The sequence below is a fragment of the Arachis hypogaea genome, chromosome 19 (assembly GCF_003086295.3).
Source record: "Arachis hypogaea cultivar Tifrunner chromosome 19, arahy.Tifrunner.gnm2.J5K5, whole genome shotgun sequence".
NCBI classification, from domain to species: Eukaryota; Viridiplantae; Streptophyta; class Magnoliopsida; order Fabales; family Fabaceae; genus Arachis; species Arachis hypogaea.
In genome coordinates, this window is record NC_092054.1 from 3966759 (window position 1) to 3986434 (window position 19676).

General features: G+C 31.5%; 3 protein-coding genes across 4 annotated transcripts; 2 read left to right on the forward strand and 1 right to left on the reverse strand.

Moving 5' to 3' along the window:
• Window positions 1-1116: 1116 nt before the first annotated feature.
• LOC112776071 (uncharacterized) lies at window positions 1117-9836 on the reverse strand. 2 transcript variants are annotated; one of them, XM_025820046.3, is made up of 2 exons: window positions 9472-9823; window positions 1117-1582 (listed from the first exon to the last, which is right to left on the reverse strand). In XM_025820046.3, exons 1-2 carry the CDS (start codon window positions 9703-9705, stop codon window positions 1394-1396), a joined length of 423 nt encoding a protein of 140 aa, XP_025675831.1. In that variant the 5' UTR covers window positions 9706-9823; the 3' UTR covers window positions 1117-1393. The 2 variants fall into 2 exon arrangements, with proteins under 2 accessions (XP_025675831.1, XP_025675832.1); XM_025820047.3 differs by lacking the exon at window positions 1117-1582 and adding an exon at window positions 7915-8417 and having other exon boundaries at window positions 9472-9836.
• Window positions 3332-7701, forward strand: LOC112776070 (UPF0481 protein At3g47200-like). The gene is made up of 2 exons (XM_025820045.3): window positions 3332-3463; window positions 6042-7701. The coding sequence occupies exon 2, from the start codon at window positions 6091-6093 to the stop codon at window positions 7486-7488; it is 1398 nt and encodes a 465-aa protein (XP_025675830.1). The 5' UTR covers window positions 3332-3463; window positions 6042-6090; the 3' UTR covers window positions 7489-7701.
• A 4587-nt stretch (window positions 9837-14423) lies between the features above and the next one.
• LOC112775184 (mitochondrial arginine transporter BAC2) lies at window positions 14424-17764 on the forward strand. The gene is made up of 2 exons (XM_025818675.3): window positions 14424-15249; window positions 16939-17764. The coding sequence occupies exons 1-2, from the start codon at window positions 15001-15003 to the stop codon at window positions 17617-17619; spliced, it is 930 nt and encodes a 309-aa protein (XP_025674460.1). The 5' UTR covers window positions 14424-15000; the 3' UTR covers window positions 17620-17764.
• Window positions 17765-19676: the final 1912 nt, after the last annotated feature.

Consider the following 19676-nt stretch of genomic DNA (forward strand, 5'->3'; position numbering starts at 1 on the left):
GAATGTATAAAACATTTTTGAGAAAAAATTTTTTAGAGAATGTGATTGTGCCAATGATGGTGCTAACAGTTTTGGTCCCATTTGGCAATATCACATTGATTGGATCAATATTTTGAAAACTTGCAAAATCTTTTAAGTCAAAAGTCACATGATCTGTTGCACCGGAATCAATGACCCATAGTGCAGATTTTGGAGTGATAATGCTCATAATTCTCGCATTAAAATGTAATGCAATGGTTTTACCTGGAGTGGAAGTTTGAATGGAATTAGTCAAAATTTGATTTGCATTATGAGGTTGTTGCTGCACACTTTTGTCTTTGATCAACTCTAACAAGGCAAATCTTTGCTTTGGAGTGAATCCAGATCTTGATATTCCAGTGTTCTCTTGGAGACAATTGAGCTGGAATTGTTTGTCATCATGCCCCTCAGTGATCACGTGATTAATGGTAGTGTTATGTTGCTGCCATTGATAGAAATGAGAGGAGTACACATGCTTCTTATAGCATACATCTTCTGTATGGCCTTACTTGATGTAGCTCCACGACCTCTGCAATGGGAGGATCTGTTTGCCATGTTTGCCATTTTGAGAAATCAATGAATCACAGAGTAATAAGAATTCAGATCTTCTTCCTTCCAACTCGTTGATCGGAATATGTTCACCAAGAAAGAATCTTACGAAATAGCCTCTCATCAAACTCTATTGGATGAGTTTGAAGGAAGAGGTAAGAATGAGAGAAAGAAAATGTCGAAAGAAAAATTAGGGATAGAACGAAAATGGCAAAATTAGATTGATCTCAATTCACAACTTTTTTTTTTTTTAATAATTTGATTCACAGCTTGGTTGCTCTCCACGTTCACCGCACCATGAAAAAAATCTCATGCTCTAAGCTGTTCAAGCTGTGATGTTGATGGTTTGATGAACCAAAAGGGATTAAGAGAGGAAGAGAAATAAGTTCTTCTCATTGTTGGAGAGAATGAAAAATCCCCTTAGAAAATATTTGTTGAGTTATTACACCTTATATACTATGTATTTTTTATGTACTTTCACTAAAAAATAATTACAATGGTAAACCTATTATTGATAAAGAAATAATCTAGGTAACAAATGCAATCAAGTTGAAACAAAAATCATTACCCTACCGCATCCATATGTAATTACTTTATAGCAGGCAGATAAAATTGTTGTATGTGGAGAGAATATGATGTGAGAACAAGCACTTGCATAAGCTACAACTAATATCAGGGTATAAAACAGAATTGGCAGCTAGCAAAACTTGAAGAAAAGCTCTCACATCCCTGATACAATGAAATAACCATCATCTATCTATGCTAAGTGTAGCAAAAGCAGCAAGTTGGCATTGAGATATCAAAACAATTCGATCTTCTCGCTCCATTATTGCTGTTTTGGCTCATCTGTCTCCTCCTTATCAGGATCTTCCTCTGGTTCCTCTTTCTTTTCTTCCTCCTCTTCCTCGTCCTCTTCGGGTGGATCCGCAGGCAATGGAGGTGGCAATGGTGTCTTCATCGGACTAAATTGAGGGAATATATCCGGTCTTCGTCCTGGCTTAGGCCTTTCCCATTCCTATAAATATGATATGCATTCAATATTCAATTAGTGTATTTCTCGAATGGCCACCAATTGTGAACAGAGTAAGGTTCACCACAAACCCATATCTGAACGATACTAATAGACAACGCCAATAAATTGTGTGTGTAGAGAAATGTGAGGGAAAGCATTAACCACTATGTAAAAAATGTCAATTTTTTCAATATTTTAGTAAGTATAATTCCATATGTTTTAACCCCCCCCCCCCTTTTCTTTTCTTTTTTTAATGATAATTAATTATTAAAAATAAGACAACAATTTTAAATTATTTAGACTATTTTTTGTTATCTCTCAAATATTAGTGTATGTTTATTGGATTAAATTTCATCGCTCTTAGTTTCACAATAGACAATACAATTAATTAAAGGAACTTTCTAAGAAGTTTCAATGCACCACCTAAGTTTAGTTTGTTGATCTTTTAGTGGAGGAGTTCATCAAGTAATATAATTTTGATTTTTGAACCTAACGCATGATTTGATCATAGTGAAAGATAATATCTCTTTTTTAATCTGTGGTCTCGGTTCAAGTTTTGACTATAAAGTAATCAATATTGTAGGGTGAGTCTTATTTCTAATAGAATCTCTAATACTTGATTGCCTCCAAATACTTTTAGTTTAAAAAAGAAAAAAGAGAAAAAAAAAAAAAGAGTAATGTAACTGCGTATATTTGTTGTGTTGATGGAGTGAAGGATATAAGAAAAAGATGCGTGCTTATTATTTTATGGAACTTCTCAAGGATGTGATTCTTAATTTGAGCGAAACTTTTCTACAATAATCCAGCTTTTTTAGTCCATTATTTTCAATTTTTAATTAGTTGGACAGAGACTCGTTTACTTTAATTAGTGATATCTCAGTTGAGTTATAACTTATAAGGAAAAGTATAGGGTACCAACATATTATCTGCCAACTTATTGCTAATAATAATTAATTATTATATTTTAAACACATATATAAAGAGACACATCCAGAAAATATATCTATAAAGACACTTCTATTAAACACAGCCATGAAAAATACATTTTTATTAGACACATCCACGAAGACACATCCAATAAATATAGTTATACATAAGAGTTGGCAGATGTTGGCAGAAACGCTGTTGGTAACGTAGCGGAACCTAACTTATAAATATGTGTTAATTAAAGAAGAAAAAAAAGGTATCAAGAGAATTGTGGCTAAAATAATCCGAAATAATTTCAAACAAAACTGCCTCTAATAAAAGATGTATTAAGAAACAACAAATTAATATATAGTACTATAACTAAATAAACAAGGATGTTTTGATTAAAAAAAAACTCTTATAGTAAGTGTAATCATCGATTCAAACTACGTATTTAGCGTGTTAATTAACAAAATGACTGATTATAAATAACGTAACTATCAGATTGCAATAAATTATTGTGATTTATATGAACATTTACAAGTACTCCCTTTATTCAATTACAGTTTACAGACAACATTATAAGTTGTTTTATTATAAGTTTATTGATATTAATTTTAATAATTTTTTCCAATTATATGTCTATTCAATAATTGTAGTATATTTAAACATTTAATAAACTTTTTTGAACTTATAGTTTTAAATCAAATTAGTGTAAAGTTTTTCCCTAATTATAAGCATGGTACGACGTTCCTTGCTTGCTTAGAAGGGTAAAGGATTTCAGTATATAGAATAAAATAAAGGTAATCAAGCAGCCTAAATCGAAGTACATAAATGATTGTGTAGGTTCTTCTGTTTAATTTGAAGACACATACATACATAGATGCATGCTTCTTCTCCAATTACTAATTAATATGATATATGTGTCCAAACTCCAAACAGAGTACCTGATCTCCCTCTTCTCTCTCCTCTTACAAGGCAAGTTATGACCCTATTCTTCTATCTTCCTATAAACCTTTTTCATTTTTTTTTTATTAATTATTTAACTCAGAAACCATTATTTTGCATTCATTGCTTTCTTTTCGTCAAATTATGGTTTAATTATTTGGTTGATTCTTATAGTTTTATTAAATTTTTAATTAATATTTTATATATTTTTTTTATTGATGGGTTTTATACTGCTTTAATTTTGAAATTAAATCTTTCATAATATAAAAAGGGATAAGTATTGTTTTGGTCCCTATCTAATTTTCGATTTAGAATCGTCTTTAACGTTTTTTTTTCGTATTAAAATCGTCCTATGGACAAAAATACCCTCCCCTTCCCCTCCCCCCACCCGGTCTCCCTTTCCCGCCTCCCCCTCCCCCTCCCCTTTCGATTTAGAATCGTCCTTAACGTTTTTTTTCATTTGCAAATTGGAGGTATTTATAATTAAAAACTTAATTAAATTTTTGATCACATGTATTTTGGTAAAAATATTATGTTAATTTTAATATTTTTAATATGAAAAGGACGTAAATTATAAAATTAAAAGTAGTATAGAAATTCAATTGAAAGAAAAAAATATAAAAATTTAATTAAAAATTTGATAAAATTATAGAGATTAACAGAATAATTAAACCTTAAATTATTGATTTGCATCCTTAGTTGTTTGTAAAGAAATGACTTACATGTATACTTTTTGGTGATATATATATTTCTTCTCTTATTAGCCACTCTAATGCTAGCTTTAATTTCAGTTTTATTTTTAGTATTAATAAAATTATATATTATAAATAGTGATTTAAAATTAAATATGAGAATTATTATTTTAATATTTAGTTTTAATTTAATTTAAGTTTTATATTATTTTTAATTATTTTATCAAAATAATTATATAAAATGTAATATTATCTTTTTAAAATGAGACCAATTTTATTATATAAGAAGTAATACTCTAAAAGTGATTTTATAACATGGCACTATGATATTGGAATTTTAATTTTAGTTTTTAAAATAAATAATTTTATAACATGATGTCAAAATTTTTATAATTTAAAAATATATCATTGTTATTCTAGAAGAAAATAATTTTAGCATCAAGGTAAACAATGTCTATACAAAAATTTATATAAATTCATAAAAAGAGTTATGTGAAGGAGTAGTGTGATAAATATATAATTATTTATATATTTTCTTGTCAACTTAAAATTTTTAAGATAAGTGATTTTATAGTATCTAGTTTGTATTTAATTTTTTCTATAAAATAATACATATGAATAATGAATTATAATTCCTTTTTTACTATCTTATAATTTTGATATTGTCATTATGAATATATTTTAAAATATGTGCTTAATTCTTTAAAAACGGTTCAAGTAAGAAATTAAAAAAAATATTGAACCAAAGATGCATAAGATGATGATATTAGGTTTATTTAAAATATACTTTATATGGAACATAAAATTTAGAAATAGAAAGTGATCGCGGGATTAAATATTATGCGTGTATATAAAAAATCAGTTATTAAATTAGTTATTATATATATCTTATTTTTTATGTATGTGTAACATGATTTCACATAATATACTAACAAAATATAGAAGATGACATTAGACATAAAGGTTTGGTAATAAAGTACGTTTCGAACATCAAAATTCAGCCTTTAATAAACTATGGGAAAATATTTTAAAAATACTAATATTCTAATAGTTTTATATGTTAATTTTAATTAATATATATTTTTTATAATTAAAATGAACGAGTAAAGTCACTAGAATACTGTTATTTTTTATGAAGCACGGATACCTGATTGAGTTGCCATGTGGACGTGTCAGACACATTTTGGACATGACACTCATCCACACTCGTTCGACACGCGTGTTTGGCTTTTCCAACCGTATCTTAATAAAAAATAAAAAAAAATTTCATCACGTGTCCGCATGTCCAGTCTTATTCTTAACATATATTGTTGAAATGAGTTTAGAAATAATATATATTATTATTTATTAAAACAAAAAATATTTTAAATACTTTTATATAGTTAAAAAAAGACATTAAAAATAGTCAAAAAATTATTTTATATTTTAACAGCAATAAAATATCAAAAATTCATTGTAATTTATCTAAAAAATACTTTATATTCTATATATATGTCGTGTCCCCGTGTCTTATAAGATTTTAAAATTCGTGTGTCCGCATGTCCCGTGTCGTGTCATGTCCCGTGTCGTGTCAGTGTTCGTGCATCATAGGTTATTTCTGTTGAGTAATGCTACATGTATACCAAAATCAGTCACTAAAGTCACAGTATAAAATACATGTTGAAATACAAATATACATTGAAAATAAATTAAACCACACATGTATTTATATACAAATATATTGATAGCTGATTTTGGTGTACAAATAGCATTTTTGATTTCTGAAATGCATGAAACTTTTCCTAAACTATATACACACACGCACCTTCCTTACCTGTTTGATTACATGAGTTGAAAAGATTGACGAGTGATTATAAAAATACTAACTTGAAGTGAGTGTTAATAAATGTTGATTTTTTGTTTGTGGTAGCGAGCAGTGAGCAGCATACAAATTAAATAACCTCAGGTGTTGTTGTATCATCTGCAATGGCAGAGGATGCAAAGGTGGCAAGGGAAGCAAAGCTTGCCCAACTACTGAATCAAACATTTGATCATAATAATCAAATTTCTTCAACTCCCAAGATACAAAGAGTTCCTCTTTTTTGGCGTCAAAAAACCAACTTCTACGAGTATTGCATACCCAAAATGATATCATTTGGTCCCATTCATCATGGCAACGAAAATCTGAAGCAACAAGGTCAACACTTGAAATCTCAATGGGCATCTCTCTACATTGAAGAATACAGTAAAGAAGTAGGTCCTTGTAATGGTAACAAGCAAGAAGCAGCAAACTATTTGTATGGAGTTGTAAGATATAAGATTGGGGAACTGAAGGAGCTGTTTGCTGAGGATGTAATTGAAGAGTATAGTGATGAAGAACTGATTTGGATGCTGTTTGAGGATGGATGCTCTTTGCTCTATTACATGGACCACGTTGATGTTCAGCGTCCAGAAGAACTGAAGCTAAAGCTTGATCAACTGATGCATACTTGGAGAGATATTGAATTGCTGGAAAATCAACTTCCAATAAAATTGCTGCAGCTGCTGAGCAAAACACAAGGTGCTGACTTGGACTATTTACTGATCAATTTTATGAGCATGGGTGAAGCAAAGCGGAGTGGAAGGACAACGATCACAATCACCTATACGCCTACAAGAAATCATATACTTGATTTTGTTCGCTCATTCTACCTTCAAACAGAGATTGGACAGAATATCCCAAACCAAAACGGTGGAAATCAGACGCCTCCTCCTCCTCCTCCTCCTCATTCCTCCCTATTTTGGCAAACTTACAAGAACATACGTGATCTCAAAAAATCAGGGATTCGGGTAAAGGCAAACAAGAGTGATCCATGGAAGTGGCATAACATCACTTTTACCTCGAGATGGTTTAGTGGAGAATTGACACTTCCTTTGTGGGTATACAACGATGTCACGCCTTACTTTTTTCGAAACTTGATTGCGTACGAGATGTGTCCAGACTTTCGCAACAGCTTTGAATGTTGTTGTTTCTTTTCTTTCTTGGATTCCTTGGTAGATGATGCTGAGGATGTCAAGGAGCTTAGATCAGCTGGTGTTATCCAAAATTTGCTTCAAAGCGACCAAGAACTGGCCAAATTCCTTAATGACATTGGACATGACTTGCCCACTAAAATGTTCAATCAAATATACACAAGCAATGCTGTCTCATTTAGCAAGAAATATATCCAAGTCAGGCATCAAATTGAAGAACATTACTCGAGTGGATGGAGAACTTTTCTGGCTGAAACACGGAGTACTTATTTCAGTTCTCCCTGGTCTTTGCTTGCCTTCTTGGGTGCACTTGCTGCATTAATTCTTGCTGCTCTTCAAACATGGTATACCATACATCCTCCTAAAAAATAGTTATCATATTTCCATAATAAGTCTGTGTGTGTGAGTGTGATCTAGGGATCATAGTTTGAATCAGAATTTCTTGGACCCAAAAAAGGTGTGTACTTCGCATTGGTTTTTATTATTTGTGTTTTGGAATGCATTATTTGATTACTTATGATTGTAATGGGAAAACATGTTTGCTAATTCATCAAGCTTGTATACTATTTGTGTGTTTAGTGTTAACTCGTTGACTCCAAACATCAAAATTCAAATAATAACAGAACCGACTACATATCTATCTCCAGTTAACTTTTCTAAACACCCTGTTAGGATTCTGATTTCTGAACCCATCATCCAAAATATAAAAAAAGAGGAAAGCTTAGGGGTTATAACGCTAGCCTAACTATCCAATCAGCATCAAAGCTGCAACTCATACTTGAAATCAAGAACTATCCATTTTCAAAATGAAAGAATATTATATAATGCAATCAAGTTGAAACAAAAATCATTACCCTACCCCATCCATATGTAATATTACTTTATAGTAGGCAGACAAAATTGTTGTATGTGGAGAGAATATGATGTGAGAACAAGCACTTGCATAAACTACAACTAATATCAGGGTATAAAACAGAATTGGCAGCTAGCAAAACTTGAAGAAAAGCTCTCACATCCCTGATACAATGAAATAACCATCATCTATCTATGCTAAGTGTAGCAAGCAGCAAGTTGGCATTGAGATATCAAAACAACTCGATCTTCTCGCTCCATTATTGCTGTTTTGGCTCATCTGTCTCCTCCTTATCAGGATCTTCCTCTGGTTCCTCTTTCTTTTCTTCCTCCTCTTCCTCGTCCTCTTCGGGTGGATCTGCAGGCAATGGAGGTGGCAATGGTGTCTTCATTGGACTAAATTGAGGGAATATATCCGGTCTTCGTCCTGGCTTCGGCCTTTCCCATTCCTATAAATATGATATGCATTCAATATTCAATTAGTGTATTTCTCGAATGGCCACCAATTGAGAACAGAGTAAGGTTCACCACAAACCGATATCTGAACAATACTAATAGACGACCCCAATAAATTAAGCGTGTAGAGAAATGTAACGAAATGTGAGTGAAAGCATTACGCGGTAAAGGAAGGAGAAGTGGAGGAGGGAAAAAAGAAATTGAGAGCTTGTGATGTATTCAACAATTTCAAGCTCCATTAACCACTATGTAAAAAATGTCCATTTTTTGAATATTTTAGTAAGCATAATTCCATATGTTTTAATCCCCCCCCCCCTTCTCTTTCTTTTTTTTTTTCTCCCCCAACAATAACAAAATCTAGGGTTTTGAAGGGTTTATGAAAAAAGTGTGAATATATATACTAGCCTTTCCTCTTCCCTCCCTTACTCCCCAAAATCAATCTCACAAACCCCTCTAGTTTCATAAGAAGTAATCTAGATAGATAACTCATAACTGTTTTTGTCCCCCTTCATTTACTGCACAACTAGACAACAACAAATCATCTATGGAAGAAAGGGTAAGTTGTGGTTTCCATGAGATAGGATCCATTACTTGCTAAAATTATGCACAAGAAAATAGTGGCACAACCAAAGCATCCATAATTCAACCACACCCCAGCACATATCTCCAAACAAACAATATAAGATCAATTTATCCAAGAGTTAACCCTATCTTTGTTCAATTAGACAGTTTAAATCATCTGAATGCAATTTTAGGATGATGTCATCAATCATAGACAGCCAAGTGCCAATTCAGCTAGAAGCTAGAGACACTAATTAATTAAAATCCTAATTTTCCCTATTAACCAAACGAATTTCAACAATTTCAAGTATTAAGCGTAAGAACCAGTTCCCCTAAATTTCAAACACCAATTGTGCCCTAATTCTAAGCCAAAACACACGCAAGGTAAAAGTAACAACCTTCAAGAACCTCTTGCAGCACGAAACATGCTTCAACACCAGCACAAGAATTCAAACAAGAAAGAGAGAGAGAAATGAAGGAACATACAATAGGGAAATCGAGAGGGGAACGGCGAGTCATCTTCTCCTCTTCGGGGGCCATACGAACACGGAGGGAGTGGAAGCGATGGGAAAGTGGAATTGGAGAGAGAGAGCAGCAATGGACAGTAAAGGGTACTCGAAAGTTGTGGAAAGATGAAGACTTGTTGACGGAAGAGGAAGAAGAAGGAGGTGGAAGGAGTAAGGCGGTGGTGGTGGTGGTTGTAAACAGCGCCATGGGCATTGGTGGGTGTGTGTGGTTGGTGAGGCGTGAATGTGTGTTTGCGGCTGCGAAACACCTAATCCTTCCCCTTCCTTTGCTATTTCTTCTTCATTGGTTCTTATTTAATATTTACACCCTTCCTTGGTCGGTCTATTTTTTAGGCCAGTTTAGGACGTTTTAAAAGTAATATTTTTGAATTTTTTATTTATGAAAAATAATAATATTAATATTTAGTGTAATTTTTAAAATTAAATTATAATTTTTTTAAAAATTATTTTAAAAGTTTATAAAAAAATAATTTTTTTATAATATTATTATTTTTTATCATATTTTTATAAAATAATTATTTTTAAAATTAAAAATTTAAATATAAAATAATTTATTTATAAATTATTTTTAATATAATTATTTATTATTTAAATTATTTTTTTAATTAATTAAATTATTTATTCAAATTAGACCTTAGTTTTTTACCAAATTTAAACATATATACTTTCATCAACACAAAATAAAAAAATAAATAATAAAAAGTATAACAATTTTTATGTGTGAACACATTACTAAAGCTAATTATTTATATTTTTAACTATTGAAAATTTCATATATATAGATTCTTTTATTGAGAAAGGCTTATTTGTTATATTATTTTAATGGTTAGAAAGTCATAAATATCATATTTTGATTAAAGGCTCATGTATATCTAAAGAAAAATTGAAGAAAATAAAAGTATTTGATAAAAGACACATAATCCTGAAAATCAATTCAATATTCATGACCCTGAATGCCGACCAATTTTAGCACTGCAAAATGGCAAAAACATTAATCTCCACATGAATGCATTATCTTTATTTTTCTCTATGCAAAACTCCCCTAGACACAAAATTCCATGATTTTCATTATGCATAATTTCAAAATCAGCCTTTTCCATGATCTTTTCATTTGACTTCTATTCAATTTCCTATCCTCTTTAAGTCATGATGCACGGATACTGATACGGATATAGAACACAACACGATATGAGATATATCGATACTTGAATTTTAAAATCTTATAAGATACAGAAATACGCATATATATAAAATATAAAGTATATTTTTTAGATAAATCGTAGTGATATTTTGATATTTTATTAATATTAAAATTTAAATTAAATTTTTTTATTATTTTTAATGTCTTATTTTAATTATATCAAGTATTTAAAATATTTTTTGTTTTAATAAATAATAATATATACTATATCTAAATTTATTTTAAAAATATATTTTAAGAATAAGACTGGACACACTGACACGTGATAGTATTTAAGTATGTTCAAACTGTTCGAAAAAGAATTTTTTACTTTTTATTAGGACACACTTGTCGAATGAATATCGATAAATATCGTATCCGAAATGTGTTCGACATGTGAATACAACAACTCAACTAAGTGTCCGTGCTTCATAACTTTTAAATCATCAATTTATTAAATAATCCAAATATCTTATGCAACACGCTTTTTTTAATTTAAATATAATTAAATAGGGAGACCCTTATTTTCAGTTGAGTTGTTTTGACAGATACAAGTGTTTCATATATAGCTATATTTTTCTTACGATATGGATTCATATTTTTCATACTATATATTTTGCTTACGACATTAATGTTAATAATTGTATAAATAATTCTATATACTCCATGCTCCTCTCATAGTATTTTTGTACAATCCATAATTGCACTTTTACTTCACTAATTAAAAAAACGAATAAAAGAAAAACAATTCTATACATACACGTAATTACAGTTTTGTTTATCATATTTTCTTTTTAGTTCCTTTTCCGGGTCAACCTAAATTGTTTGACCAATTTTGAGTTATCATACCATATTCATATGCCTTTTTTCTTTAATTTTTGGTATTGCCCATTTTCAGTGTCCAAAACACGTTTTGGGCCCAAAGCGGCCCAGTAAATTACCTTGCGTTTAATTTTCAATTCTTTTCTTGGAGGGCTCTTAACCATAAAGTCAAACTGGCACTCAGAAGAAGCAAAAAAAAAAAAAAAAAGTGGAGAGAGAGAGGAAGGACTTGTTTAAGAAAAGATCTTTTGTCGAGTTATCTTTTTTTAAAATATCTTATGGAAAAGTAAAAGTAATTTTATGTTTGGATATCTCATGCAAAAACATCTTTTTATCTATCAATTATGTTTGGATATAACAATATAAAAGTACTTTTTGTTTATTTATTACCTGAAAAACATCTTTTTTTTTAAGGAAAAAAGATCTTTCAAAAAAAAGATATTTTTCTGATTTTTCTAGTGCTTTTATTTTTACTACTCGAAATTTGTCAAACACACCAAAAAATAAAAAAAGATCTTTTTTCATTGAAAAAAGATCTTTTTTTTATCAAAATAATGGTGCCCAAACAGGCACGAAGTCTCTTAAATTATTTTATATAATTTTAAATAAAATAACAGTAATATGTCACCTTTTCTTTGAAATATACATAATTATATTTACTTTTAACATCATTTATTTTTAGAATAAAGTAACAAATAAATTTCTAAAAATTTACACATCAGATATATTAGTTGTTTGAAAAAAATATTAATAAAGTCTTTCAAAATAACAGATGTAGACACATTATTTTAAATTAGTCCCTATAATTAAGACAAAAAATTTTAATTTAAACTAACTTATTCACGTTTATTTTTTTAGAGGACTTTATTGATATTTTTTTTAGAAATTAATCTATCTAAAATATAAATTTTTAAATTTTTTTTGTTACATTTATTCCTTATTTAATAATAATAATAATGTTTTTAAAAACAAAAACAAAAAGAAAAAAGCAAAAGGAGGGTTTGATGAGATTCATGAGAAAAAGAATGAACGAGGACTTATATGAGATATTGAGATGTGAGTAGATAAGTAAATAGCATAACAAAACCAGATAGGCATATCAAATAAATCCAAGTGGATTTCACTTTCCAAAAGATACTCTTATTTTTCCCATTCTAATAATATGACATAATGGACCCCACACATTATATTGATTGAGTAATCACTAATCAAGTCTCCCATCTCTTTCCCTAAAAAACATGATTGAAATAAAGTTTGGAACAATAGGATTATGTCACCATGAAATAAAGAATATTCTAATACTATATGGTGTTGGTAATACAATTCAATTTGAACACTACGAACTATCATAATGCCTCCAAATTCCAATCTAGGAAATTTCAATGTTTGGAAATCATAATCAAAATCACATGCACCCAACACTTCAAGGAGCCACAAGTATATATGTTATTATAAATTTAAAAAAAAAAAAAACAGAGAAATTGATTTTAACCACACCAATTTTTTAGTTGTTTAAGGTTTTGAAATGTTGTTTCCTATAACATACAGTCTTTGTGCTTATCACTTTTCCATCCAATTTTCTACATCTCTTATCAACTTTTAGTTGCATTCTTCTCTTTTCAAAGTGAATTCAATAATGTCAGCCTAGTGTATTAACTTTTGTTTATAATATCATTTGGAGATAAGATTAATCTAAATAATTAAAGCATTAAGGATTTGATGATAAAAAACAATTATTCTCATTTTTATGTGAAAGTATCAATTGAAACCATGTATTATAGTTCAAACACACTACTCACAATTAAAACAAAATAGTTAGATAGAATATATATTTTGAGGCCAAATGTTAGCAAATAATTAAATAAGAACCACAAAACAGAATCAAATATTATCTCTAAAAGTGATATATTTGTATATATTCATGCATGTTATTTATATATTTCTAATAAAATAATTAACTACCTAAATATCAAAGTTGTCATAACATATAATCAAATTTATCATTATAAAATAATCAAACTTGTTCATAACATATATATATATATATATAATTAAAAAATATTGATGATGATGATCAATATGTAGCACTAACATGTACAACAAAGTGTAATTTCAACCCCAACACAAAGAACATTGCTATATGAACATTTTAATTTGATCATATTTGATATCAAACAAGATTTTTAATTCTTAATTTGTTTTTCAAACTTGTTGAGTTTAAGCTTTCAACAAAAAATTAGAAGAAAAAAAAAAAGAAAAATGCAAAGTGAATATCCAAAGCTAGTGTGCAAAATGCTTTTTCCATGACACAAAATGATAACAAATTTCTGCAAACAACTTGGGCAACTCAGGGCCCAGGAACTCTCACCAGCTCATAAGTTGTCTAGAAATTTGTTAACAAAATTATCCAATAAAAGAGTATTAAGGAGCGAACAAATTTTATAATTTGTAATTATTAATTAATTATTATTAGTATTTTTAATGGTATAAAATTATATCCAATAATATAAAATTATTTACTTTTTTTTAATAGTTAAATACTAGCCAAATTTTAATAAAAATATTAACCCAAAATTTTTTCATATAAAATATATTATCACCCAACTAAAGAGATGTAAGAAAAGAAGAGAGATTAGAGAATATGAAAAAAAAAAATTTATCTAGTTTTCATAAAATTAACGTGCAATAATCTCTTACTACCTTGTATGGACCGAACACTAATGCAAAATTCAATTGGGTGCCTCATAAAGTTATCAAAAAGTTGGTGAACATTAGAATGCAATAAAAGCAAAATTAACCGTGATCCATGACAACAACATGCCACGTGTAATTCATGTATTGGTACACATGGGAGGCACGTGTTGGTTCTCCTCATGAAACATAAAGCATTGGCCTTTTCTTTGCACTTCAAATATAGCAAACAAAATACTAACCGGTGGCTTTTGTCCTTTTCTTTTTTGGCCCATAATTTACAACAGCGGCATCAAAGTGAGGTTGTGAATTGTCCCAGACTCCCAGCTCTCTTTTCTACCCTACCTTCTTTCAACCAAAGGAAAAGGAAGTAATAAAAACAAGAAGAAAACGAAGGAAAACATACAAAGGTCTGAGAAAAATCAGGAGTTGTTTTCAGTTTTGGATATTTTTTGCTTCCTGGGTTTGTCACAAACAAGAAAAAGATTCAAGCTTTGAACGAAAGAGAGCATTTTAGCAAGCTGAATAGCCGGTTCAATTTTCCGACATTTTTGTAAAGCATAGGCACAACCAAGAGAAAAGAAAGCTCAATAAGCAAAAAACCTTCGAAAGTGATAGCTTTTAGTGCAATTTGATCCGTGAAGGAAACATCAACAACCTGATAGATACAAATATATAGTTTTTCCTTTCTGGGGTGTGTTTGTTTCTTCTGAAATCTGATACATTAGTGTCTGATCTTATTCTCATTCTCATGTTTTGGGGAATGAGAGAAGAAGGAAGAGAAGAAAGAAGATAATGGATTTCTGGCCAGAGTTTCTTGCATCAAGTTGGGGAAAAGAGTTTGTAGCTGGAGGGTTTGGAGGGATTGCTGGAATTGTATCTGGTTATCCATTAGATACAATAAGGATAAGGCAACAAAGCTCAAACATTTTTGGTGGTTCATCATCATCAGCATTCAGTGTTCTTAGAAATGCTATTGCTAAGGAAGGACCAGCTTCTCTCTACCGTGGCATGGGTGCACCTTTGGCCTCTGTTACATTTCAGGTACCATTCATCATTCTTGATTGCCATCTTTATAAATATCAAATTCACCTTCTTTTAAATAATGAGAGAGGAATTCTCTATTTTTATATATTAAGATATGATTGGGAGTTGAGATGTTTTATATTTTCTCCTTTAAATTCATATGTTTTATAATATGCAGATTCTCAAGTTCATCATATCAATACATGGGTTGCATGTATATATGAAAAATTATGTCACACAAAATCTCCATTGCATAATTCTGAATCTTCTCTTGTTCTTGTTCTGATAGATACAACATGGAAGAAGCATATAACTAATAGGTCTAGGTCACATGGGATATAATATTCTTTTGTGCAATAGTCTTTTTTATTATTTCCATTTGGAAAATAGTCATTGATGTGAGTGCCCAATTCCCTTTGGAAAGTCACTTTTCTCACGCCTTTATTTTTTATAATCTTTGTGTATAATGATAGCAATAGAATATAGAATCATATGAATCCTCTTTTCTTTTGAATTGATCAAGAGCCATTAGGATAAGGACTCAGTGACTCACAAACACCTTTTTCTCCAATTCAAGCAATATTCAATGAACATGGTTAGGTTAAGATCACTACTTCACGGCATTAGGTTGGAAAATGAACACGGGTTACAACTTAGACACACCACATGCCACCTCAATAGTAACGATTGTAGTACGATGAAGTCACATTTAAATTTATATTTGCTTACTCTTATGTATCATTTAACTATGAGACAATTTAGTCATTCATAGATTGAACAGTGGTTTTGATCCGTTCGGACCCCATAATTGAGACATTAGCATGAACCTAGAATGTGACTACCATTAAAGGTTCATTTGCCATGTTGTCAAATTAATGAGATGCTTCAAGAAAGTTCTTGTTCATCCACCCAACGTTTTCCACGAGGGCCAGTTTTGCTTTGTTTAGTGTCATTTTTGGCTATGGTGGGGAACAAGCACAGAGGCATAGAGCCAACATCTGAAGTTGGTAGGTGTCATGGGGCCATAGTCATGTGTCATGCAAGGTTTATTGGTATTTGATTCTAGATGGGATTTTGGCTGTTACAAAATTATCTTTTACAATCTAGACATTGAAATCATTATTTGAACTGTATAAAAATAACTTTGACGTTAGGCTTTTTTCTTCTTTTTATTTTATTGTGACTTTAACTTCATTACAATGATGCACATGTCAAATAGTAGGAGTTTGCAATGTGCTACAAACACAAGTTTATCACAATTTTTAAGCACACACACATCAGAAATGGATCTACTCACTTGCTGCATTTGAATTCACAGTAATACAGACAAGAAGAGATATAGATAGATATTTTCTGTCTTCATTTTTAATGAAGTATAGAGAATAAATTTTCTCTCTCTAGAATAGAGAATTTTGTTTATATCCTTGTCATCACAACCACATAAATTTTTTCTATTGTCTTTGTATTTCTGTCTCAAAGATAATATATGCAAATGCAGTACATAGAATTTTTTTCGATGTAAATACCCCTACCTAACAATTACTTTGATGTCGATGACCAGATCCACCCCATTTATATGTTAGACATAAGTATGTCATGTCATTGTTTATTTTATTATCTCTTTACAAGATTTCCAAATCACAACATCTAATGCAACTTCAAGTACAATTGTCATATGCTCAAAATTCTTGTGTTTGTTGGTGACAGAATGCTGCAGTTTTCCAAACTTATGCAGTTCTCTCAAGAGTTTTTGACAAATCTGTTTCTCCCAAAGACCCTCCTTCCTATAAGGGTGTAGCATTAGGAGGAGTTGGCACTGGTGCTCTCCAGAGCATAATTCTTTCCCCAGTAGAGCTGATTAAGATTCGTCTTCAACTGCGCCGCGGTGCAAACCACTTGACAGAACCCCAAAAGGGTCCTGTTATGGTTGCCAAGAACATATGGAGAAAGGAAGGACTCAGAGGAATCTACAGAGGACTAGGCATCACTGTGATAAGAGATGCACCTGCCCATGGTATCTATTTCTGGACATATGAATACGTAAGAGAACAGCTTCACCCGGGATGTAGAAGAAGTGGCCAAGAAAGCTTGACAACTATGTTAACAGCAGGTGGGTTAGCTGGGGTAACAAGCTGGATTTCTTGCTACCCTTTTGATGTTGTGAAAACGAGGTTACAGGCACAAACACCAGATTCTTTAAAATACAATGGCATTGTTGATTGCCTTAGAAAGAGTATTAAGGAAGAAGGGCATGCTGTTCTATGGCGTGGACTAGGAACTGCAGTTGCTAGAGCTTTTGTGGTGAATGGTGCTGTGTTTGCAGCATATGAGATAACACTAAGGTTATTGTTTAGTAATGGAAATATTCAAATGCAGGAAACTATATAAGACAATGAATTGAATTCACTCCCTCCCCTTGTTTTCGTGGGAGACATTAGAATGATATAATCATTAGAATAACAGATGTAATATAAAACAATTGAAATGCAGGTTTGATATTGAAAAGCATTACCACATTTAGTTTCCACAGTAATTGATATTTGATCATCATTGCTTGAGGATATGTGCCAAATATCTTCTCCTCTTGTTCTTCATCTAAAGTCTAAAACACACATACGAAGTAATAATAGGGCATTCTGAAACTTGAAATACACGAATGGAGTGAGACAAAGATTGTGTTTTGGATGAATTCTTTGAGAGAATCATCTCTCAGCGTCAATATATATATATATATATATATATATATAAGTACAGAATCAGATCTCTTAATACTAGGAGATACAACAGAATCAGATATCTAAAGACGGAAACTATATCAAAATAGAATAACTTATATAAAGCCTGTATCTCTAATATGATATTCAACACTCCCTCTTAAGCTGGAGCATATAAATCATATGCACCAAGCTTGTTACATATGTATTGTATCCGAGGACTCCGGAGAGCTTTGGTGAAAATATCTGCAAGTTGATCATTGGAGTTGACAAAGGCTGTTACTATTTCCCCACTTTGCAACTTCTCCCTTATGAAATGGCAATCAATTTCTATGTGCTTGGTCCGTTCATGAAACACAGGGTTGGAAGCAATATGTAAGGCAGCTTGATTATCGCACACCAGTTCCATCTTACTCGGCTCACAAAACTTAAGTTCCTTAACTAATTGCTTCAACCATATAAGTTCACATGTGGCAAGTGCCATAGCTCTATATTCAGCTTCCGCACTAGATCTTGCTACAACATTTTGCTTCTTACTCTTCCAAGATATCATGTTTCCACCAATAAAAACACAATAACCAGATGTAGAACGTCTATCAGATGGAGATCCTGCCCAATCTGCATCAATATACCCAACAATCTAGTTATGTCATTTATCTTCATACAACAAACCTTTTCCTGGAGCACCTTTGATATATCTAAGGACTCTAACAGCTGCGTCCCAATGACTATCGCATGGGGAGTCAAGAAACTGACTTAGGATACTTGTGGCAAATGAAATATCTGGCCGAGTGACTGTCAAATAATTCAATTGGCCAATTAATCTGCGATATCTACCAGGATCTGCAAGAGGTTCTCCTTGATCTGGACTAAGTTTTGTGTTGGGATCCATTGGTGTATTTACAGGTCTAGAATCCAACATTCCAGTTTCTTCAAGAATATCCAGAGCATATTTTCTCTGTGAGATACAGATCCCAGCATTAGATTGTGCCACTTCAATTCCTAGAAAATATTTTAACTTCCCTATATCCTTAGTCTGAAAGTGATCAAACAAGTGTTGTTTTAACTGAGTGATTCCCTCATGATCATCTCCAGTAATGACAATATCATCCACATAAACAACCAAATATATGGAGATCATGGAGGAAGAATGACGGGAGAAAACTGAATGATCTGCTTCACTCTGAATCATGCTAAATTTAGAAATAACAGCACTAAAGCGATCAAACCAAGCTCGAGGGGATTGTTTCAAGCCATATAAAGATCAGCGTAAATGACATACTAAGCCGGAAGACTCCCCCTGAGCAACAAACCCGGGAGGTTGCTCCATGTATACTTCCTCCTCGAGATCACCATGTAAGAAAGCATTTTTAATATCAAGTTGATGAAGAGGCCAATGGCGAATGGCAGCCATAGAAAGAAAAAGACGAACAGAGGCCATCTTCGCAACAGGAGAGAAGGTATCACCATATTCCAAACCAAAGATTTGAGTGTAGCCCTTAGCCACAAGGCGAGCTTTTAATCGATCAATGGTTCCGTCTGAGCCGACCTTAATAGTATAGATCCAACGACAACCCACAGTAGATTTGTCCGGTAGCAATAGAACAAGATCCCAAGTACCAGTAGAATGTAAGGCAGACATCTCCTCAATCATAGCTTGGCGCCACCCTGGATGTGAAAGAGCTTCTGCTGTTGTTTTGGGTATAGAAACAGAAGACAAAGAGGATGTAA